The 8208-nt window shown below is 36.7% G+C and overlaps 1 protein-coding gene across 1 annotated transcript in view; it reads left to right on the top strand.

The window, feature by feature from the left end:
* LOC107754096 (TANK-binding kinase 1-binding protein 1-like) overlaps positions 1-8208 on the top strand; it is a 74425-nt gene that overhangs the window by 43973 nt on the left and 22244 nt on the right. Inside the window, exon 3 of the mRNA XM_016570417.1 lies at positions 4857-4982. Within this exon, the coding sequence (XP_016425903.1) occupies positions 4857-4982 (126 nt within the window). The remainder of the gene's footprint in view (positions 1-4856; positions 4983-8208) is intronic.

Here is an 8208-nt window from a genome sequence, read left to right as displayed (position 1 = left end):
AATAGAATTAGTTTATGGACATGGTTTTATGAACTCCCTCTCTTCCCTCTCTTCTCTCTATGAACTATGTTTTATAGTTTATTTTTCAACTACTTACATTTTCAAAACTTTGCCTCTTTTTTTCAAAACTTTACACACAAATCCAAGAATTGCACACACAAAATACAAAATGCCTCACATCTCTTGCAAAATGAAGCAATGCATTCAAAATATCACAAACTCATCTCAAAAGCAAACATTTGTCTCACGTTGCAAACCTTTTCCATAATATTATATTTTTGGATATATCATATACACACAGTTATTCAAAACCTAAAGCTCTTCTGTCATGAGCTCCTATGTACATGTCTGTACAAGATTGAAAGTAATTACTGTAAATGATATGAAAACCAACCTCTACTCTTGTATTTTATTTCAAGAAATCATTCAAAAAAATATTTTTTTACACTTCAATTACTTGATCCGAATCCAATTCTTACGGTGGGATAGTAGTGCACAACACAACGAAATCTCTACAACGCATAGGACTAATTTCATTGTGTTGCTGCTTGTTTCCATTGTGTTGACGCTTGTTTTCTGTTTGTCTTGTGCTAATTTCTTTGTGTTGCAGCTTGTTTCTGTTGTGTTGACGCTTGTTCTCCGTTGTGTTGTGTTAAAGGGGTCATATGGTGCTTTTTTTAAAGATCATTATTTTGTGTATTTGGTGTAACAGAATATGTTGACATGCTTTAATGTTCAAAAAACACATTATTTTTCAAATACTGTACATTATTGTAGGTCCTCTATGCCCCGCCTCTCTCAAACGCTTTGTTTTCTACAAAGTCCCTCCTTCCGACAAGCGCAGTCTGCTCTGATTGGCCAGCTGACCCAGTGCATTGTGATTGGCCGAACACCGCAAGCACTCGTCGGAAATGTAACGCCCCTTACCATAATCGCGAGCTTCATCTTTCAAAATAAATGTAAAGACAGTAAATAATGTCATTAGTTTTACCATCAGTTCAAGCCCGAAAGGGGAACAGAGTCGCGTGACAGACACAGTAATGATGCAGTACACAAGCCGCGGTTAAGACAGCTGACGTGCTATGATTTCTGACAGGCAGTTCACTCTCCTGTGATGTGACCCTGTTCCCCTCACACACACACACACACGACGTGTTACTCTGCGCTGCGCAAAACTCCGCATTTGAACAGTCAGTCAATAGCAAATACTTAAACTAGTAACAAAACATACTTACAGTAGCTGATTCAGAAGCGCCAGATTGTCATAGCAAAGTCAGAGTTACCTCCTCTCCTAGGTTCATGAAACGGTCGTCCATAAAATGCATTGCTGTTCTGTTGTAAATAATCTTAATGCATCTACTTTCGGAAGGCCAAGTAAAGTGCTTTTGCTTTCGCCTAGAAACACACAGCGTCTCCCTGACATGCTGCTTCAACACTAATTGTGGTTAGTGAAACCACGCCTTCTTTCTTTGCGTGCACATTTGCGGCATTATGCTAATATTTCCACATAGTGAGGTAGATATGTGGGGCGTGTTAGAACGAGCCGTTTTAGGTGGGCGTGGCAGAATCTTAACTTTGATAAAGAATATCTCTTTGGTTTTGAGACTTTAGTCTTTGCAACTTCAGGGATCTTATCTATGCACAATCAGCTTGTAACACTCCAAAGAGAAAGGAAAACTTGAAATCGCATCATATGACCCCTTTAATATGTGGTGCTCTACCATTTTAAGAGAAAGTGAGACACTCAAACATAAACATGAGTCTGAGAGATTAATGATATGATTCATCTGTTTATCCTAAATATAACTACAGTAAGTAAACAACTTGGCCTGTCAGAAGAAAAGACACATTGAGAGTTGAGACATATTTTCATATTTTCATGTATACAGACTACCGTTCGTACCGTTTGGGGTCAGTATGATTTAAGATTTAAGAAATCAAGTATTTTATTCAAAGATGCATTAAAGTGACTGTAAAGACTTATTACATTGTTACAACAAATATATATTTCGATTATGTTCTTTCTATTAATTAAAGAAAAGAAATGTACCATGATTTCCACAAAACTATAAAGCTACACAACTGTTTTCAACATTTAGAAATTATTGTATTGTCAATTATTGTATTGTTCTAGTTGTCATCACTGACAACTATGCATTCAGCTTTGCCATTAAAATAGAAAACTTGTTTTAAAATGGTAATATTTCACAATATTACTGTTTTTATTATTGCACCAATAGTAATGCCAATAATTCTGGTAAACACTCTTAAAAATAAAGGTGCTTCACAATGCCATAGAAGAACCATTTTTCTAAATGGTTCCCTAAAGAACCTTTAACATCTGACGAACCTTTCTGTTTCACAAAAGGTTCTTTGTGGCGAAAGAAGGTTCTTCAGATTATAAAAAGGTAAGAAAGAGATGGTTCTTTAAAGAACCTTTGACTGAATGGTTCTTTGTGGAACCAAAAATGGTTCTTCTATGGCATCGCTGTGAAGAACCTTTTAAGCGCCTTTATTTTTAAGAGTGAAGGCCAAATGTTTTATTTAACTATTATGGAGTTTCTTTGCAGTTTCCATGTGAAAAATGGTGATCTATGAGTGTTCACCAGCTGAATACTGTGGCTGGACAGCACTCATTAAGAGCTGTGCCTACTTCATGTATGAAAGAGCTTTATTTATAGCCCAGCTAGCATGTGGGCTGAGCAGTACATAAACAAGTATGCATGCTCTCTATAATTATCATGTCAGGCTCTCACATGAAAACTCACAAAGCCACTTATACACACAAAACAAAATGCTCCTGATGCTGTTTAGATCACACGATTGTTAGGAAAGTAGATCACGTCTCTATTAATCTTTAAACATGATTGAGTAGCTTTTCACTTAAATAATCAGTGCTGACAGCAATGATTGAGCATGAAACACTATATGCATGATATTTTGGTATCATATAAATTATCTACCAATATTAGAAATATTTAAATATATTAATATAGGTTGATGTTGGACGTGATGGAACAATATATATTGTGAAAAGCGCTATGCAAATAAACTAACAAAACTGCTGGTTCATTTGATGTGATTTTTGAGTACAACTAGGTAGGTTGGGCTGCTGCCAGGCCTCTGGGGAGCTGCAGATTGGATCTCTTTAAAGCTTTTTGGTTTGGCTCTGCCCAAACATATGCATGTATACGCACCAACGACAGCTAGCCTCTGAAGAACAGCTGTTTTTGCAGAAGGCGAGAGAGAGCGCCTCCAGGGTTCTGCGTTCAGTGTGGCTCACTGCCTAGTAAAGGGCTAAACGTGGGGAACTAATGCACACAGCTCTTAAAGCTCGTAGGAGTAAAAATATATGAGATCCTGCACATCAAAGCACACAGCGTCTATTGATGTCAGTAGTGAAGTAGAAGATGATGTAGGAGCTGAACTTGTAGCCTACAAGAGCAGACCTCTCTAAATGGAAAGGACTGTTTGATACCAACTGACTAATAAACCCCTCCGATTACTTAGTCACCAAGTCGCACTTATAAATATATATTCTATATATATTCTGGCAATTACCTGAAACACATAACAAATACTGGCTGTATATATGTTTTTGAATGGTTATTCATATATTGCTCACTAACTTTATCCCATCTGGAGGTCATTTGAGGGCAAAAACCTGTTTCAGAAGCATTTTTTTTTTCACTGTTGCCATACACTATCGTTCAAAAGTTTGTGGTTAGTACGATTTTTAATGCTTTTCGCTCACCAAATACAGTGATACTGTGATTTTATAAAATTTTAAAGTAACTTTTGAATGTAATTTATTCCTGTGATGACAAAGCAGTCATTACTCCAGTCTTCAGTGTCACATGATCCTTCAGAAATCTGATTTGGTGGTCAGGAAACATTTCTAATAATCATCAATGGTGGTAACATTTGTGTCACTTTTGAAAATGTGATTTTTTTTAAGGATTATTTGAAAAATAGAAAGTTCAAAAGAACAGCCTTTATTTAAAATTTTGTAAAATTATAATGTCTATTATGTCAATTTAATGCATCCTTACTAAATAAAAGCAATCTTTTTTTGCAAAGAAAAGAGAAAAACTGAACTTTTGAATAAAAGTGTACATTTAATTTGATTTAATTTTATATTTAATTGTATTATTTTTTAACTTTATTTTTATAGGAAAATGGAAAGTGGGGATGTGAGAGGGTAACAGGACAGGAACTTGACCACTCCTTAAAATGCAAAAAAAATGAATTTTACTATACATTGTATCATGATTTACATACCCTATTATAAAGCCTTTCTCAATTATTTTACACTGTAAAAAAGATTTTTTTGAAGTTGTAAATAAAAGATTATTGGAGTACATTTTAGAAGAAAATACTAAAAATATTTTTTTGGTCTTTATACTTCAAAATGTCATGTTTAATTCAATGTGTTACTTGCCGTTTCATTATAATTATTTGTGAAATTTAATAGCAATTTCTAAGTGAAAAAGAAAATCCTACACCATTTTTTCCAGATTAGAATTGCTAGAGATTTTTCACAAACATCTGTTTTAAAATTGTTTACCAACTGCTTTCTGTACAACTTTAATTGTGCTGAATTTGGTGAATAATCTGTAGACCTCATTTGCATATTTGTGCCCAAAAAGAATGACAATGACTTCATTAAAATACTCACAGTTTTAAACCCGTCCAGACAGTGCCCTGTTAAACCAGATTGCAGGCTGTTATTAAATATGACATTTTTTGCTCCAAAAATGGTGCAATGTTTATTATACCCATGAATGATTCTATGCAATGGCAGTTTGTGCTTGTGATGACCCCTGTGCCACTTTTTTGCATATGTGTGTGTACAGTTCCCCATGATAAGCGAGTTTGGAGATGACAGGAACTCCTACTGCTCCTTTGAGCCCAAAGACACAGCGCTGCTCCAGTCAGAGAATGGCAGTCTGCAACAGAGAGTCAACATCCTGACCCTCGAGGTGAGAGGACACACACCTAAATACACCCACCCACCCACCTCTTTCTGAACTGTATTTCATCTGATGTTCTGCTAATTTCAAACAACCGCTTGTTATATTATGACTTGGCTATATTGTGTTGTAAATCTGGATTACACGTCACAAAATGGAAAGATTAGAGAGGTAATACGATTAGAAGGGTAATGAAGGACAACTTCAGATGCCCAGTCATTCATGACAAAAGGCCTTACGTAATCTAGACCACAAACAAGCGTTCATTTTTGCGTGCCTGAAGCCCGCTCTCAATCGTCACTCCTGACTGGCTGTGATGTGGAGTGTAAATGGGAAGATCATACTCTCTCTCTGCATCTCTCGGCTCATTGCCTGGCGAAGCGTCTCATTAATTAATGATGCTTGCTATGTGTTTCCATAGCCACCCAGCAGCCTTCCTTCCATCAAAGAGCCAGATTTCTCTTTGTCATCTGTTCTTCTCTCTCTCCCACACCTCCCTCACTTTTGCTGACGTTTGGTACTTTGTGTGTACGTTCCTTATTCTTCCCCTCCTCATTTGACTGTGGCCCTCCTCGATTTGTGTCTTCTTGTGTTTCATTCTTCAATTTTTTTTTCCAACACTCAGAGCTTTGCAGTCATGAGCATTTGCTGAGATCTAATGCAGCGCTATTGAAAGTAAATATCCTGCTGTGTTATTGTTTTCTGAAAATAAGGTACTATTATCTGTGAAGTCAAAGGATCACTGCAGAGAGTGTGTTATAATTGAAGTAGATGCTTATGTGTGTCTGTATTAAAATGAAAGTGCAGGGAACAACATGAGTGCATCTGTTTGACTTTATTATTTTTATATATCAGGCAGAACACCGTAATGTTTTTATTCTTTCTCACACCATGTCGGTTTCCAGAGACAAGCAATTTGTCACAGGGTGAAACTTGTACGCAACATGAACAGTTGACAGAACAGTCACTTGCCCTTTCGACGCTCAACTTTTACATTTCGTTGATCTTGTAATGTCCATTTTTATTGCCTTGTTAACATAAATGTTTGGTTTTCTGTTGCTAATTTGTAACCAGCTTTGTTATCGGAAGTTTTATCGAAATTGCAATAATAATTGCACATTTTCTGTTTATAAAGAAAAATGTTTTATTCAAAAATCATTTTATATTCATTTCTTATTCCTGATTTCTTATTAATTTCTCATGTTATTTTTCATTCATGTATAAATAGCTGAAAAAATATTTATAGTAAATATAAAATAAATTGCTAAAAATAAAAATGGATCACTCAGAACTACTGGCCGACTAAGAAAAAAAAAATGTTTCCTTAGTTGAGTCCTGTTATTATGTAATTATATTTTAAAGGGTCCGGAAACCTCTCAATTTGGCAATATTTCTCAACTGAAAGGAGTTAATAAAGTACTGAGATTTAGGTCATATGTCTAGAACCAGACAGCTATCAGCAGAACTGATATAATTGGCGTACTGGAAAGATATAAAATCCATAACGGTAATAAACAAGCCAGTAAAAAGAAATGTGACAAGAAATAACTCACAAAATGATATAAAAATACAGGTGCATCTCAATAAATTAGAATGTCGTGGAAAAGTTCATTTATTTCAGTAATTCAACTCAAATTGTGAAACTCGTGTATTAAATAAATTCAATGCACACAGACTGAAGTAGTTTAAGTCTTTGGTTCTTTTAATTGTGATGATTTTGGCTCACATTTAACAAAAACCCACCAACAAATTAGAATACTTCATAAGAACTTCATACTTCAATAAAAAAAACATTTTTAGTGAATAGTTGGCCTTCTGGAAAGTATGTTCATATACTGTACATGTACTCAATACTTGGTAGGGGCTCCCTTTGCTTTAATTACTGCCTCAATTCAGCGTGGCATGGAGGTGATCAGTTTGTAGCACTGCTGAGGTGGTATGGAAGCCCAGGTTTCTTTGACAGTGGCCTTCAGCTCATCTGCATTTTTTGGTCTCTTGTTTCTCATTTTCCTCTTGACAATACCCCATAGATTCTCTATGGGGTTCAGGTCTGGTGAGTTTGCTGGCCAGTCAAGCACACCAACACCATGGTCATTTAACCAACTTTTGGTGCTTTTGGCAGTGTGAGCAGGTGCCAAATCCTGCTGGAAAATGAAATCAGCATCTTCAAAAAGCTGGTCAGCAGAAGGAAGCATGAAGTGCTCCAAAATTTATTGGTAAACGGGTGCAGTGACGTTGGTTTTCAAAAAACACAATGGACCAACACCAGCAGATGACATTGCACCCCAAATCATCACAGACTGTGGAAACTTAACACTGGACTTCAAGCAACTTGGGCTATGAGCTTCTCCACCCTTCCTCCAGACTCTAGGACCTTGGTTTCCAAATGAAATACAAAACTTGCTCTCATCTGAAAAAAGGACTTTGGACCACTGGGCAACAGTCCAGTTCTTCTTCTCCTTAGCCCAGGTAAGACGCCTCTGACGTTGTCTGTGGTTCAGGAGTGGCTTAACAAGAGGAATACGACAACTGTAGCCAAATTCCTTGACACGTCTGTGTGTGGTGGCTCTTGATGCCTTGACCCCAGCCTCAGTCCATTCCTTGTGAAGTTCACTCAAATTCTTGAATCGATTTTGCTTGACAATCCTCATAAGGCTGCAGTTCTCTCGGTTGGTTGTGCATCTTTTTCCTTCCACTCAACTTTCTGTTAACATACTTGGATACAGCACTCTGTGAACAGCCAGCTTCTTTGACAATGAATGTTTGTGGCTTACCCTCCTTGTGAAGGGTGTCAATGATTGTCTTCTGGACAACTGTCAGATCAGCAGTCTTCCCCATGATTGTGTAGCCTAGTGAACCAAACTGAGAGACCATTTTGAAGGCTCAGGAAACCTTTGCAGGTGTTTTGAGTTGATTAGCTGATTGGCATGTCACCATATTCTAATTAGTTGAGATAGTGAATTGGTGGGTTTTTGTTAAATGTGAACCAAAATCATCACAATTAAAAGAACCAAAGACTTAAACTACTTCAATCTGTGTGCATTGAATTTATTTAATACACGAGTTTCACAATTTGAGTTGAATTACTGAAATAAATATATATATATATATATATTGCGTTCTGCAAGTGAACAACACCTTGTGGTGCCATCCCAAAGAGGCACAAAATCTCTATCACGGACCTTTTCCTGGACTGTGCCCAGCTGGTGGAATGACCTCCCGATCTCAATTCGAA

This window comes from Sinocyclocheilus rhinocerous, unplaced genomic scaffold, assembly GCF_001515625.1.
Source record: "Sinocyclocheilus rhinocerous isolate Xijiao unplaced genomic scaffold, SAMN03320098_v1.1 scaffold502, whole genome shotgun sequence".
NCBI lineage: Eukaryota > Metazoa > Chordata > Actinopteri > Cypriniformes > Cyprinidae > Sinocyclocheilus > Sinocyclocheilus rhinocerous.
Note: the sequence above shows the minus strand (reverse complement) of the source record. Positions and strands in the feature narration are given on the sequence as shown.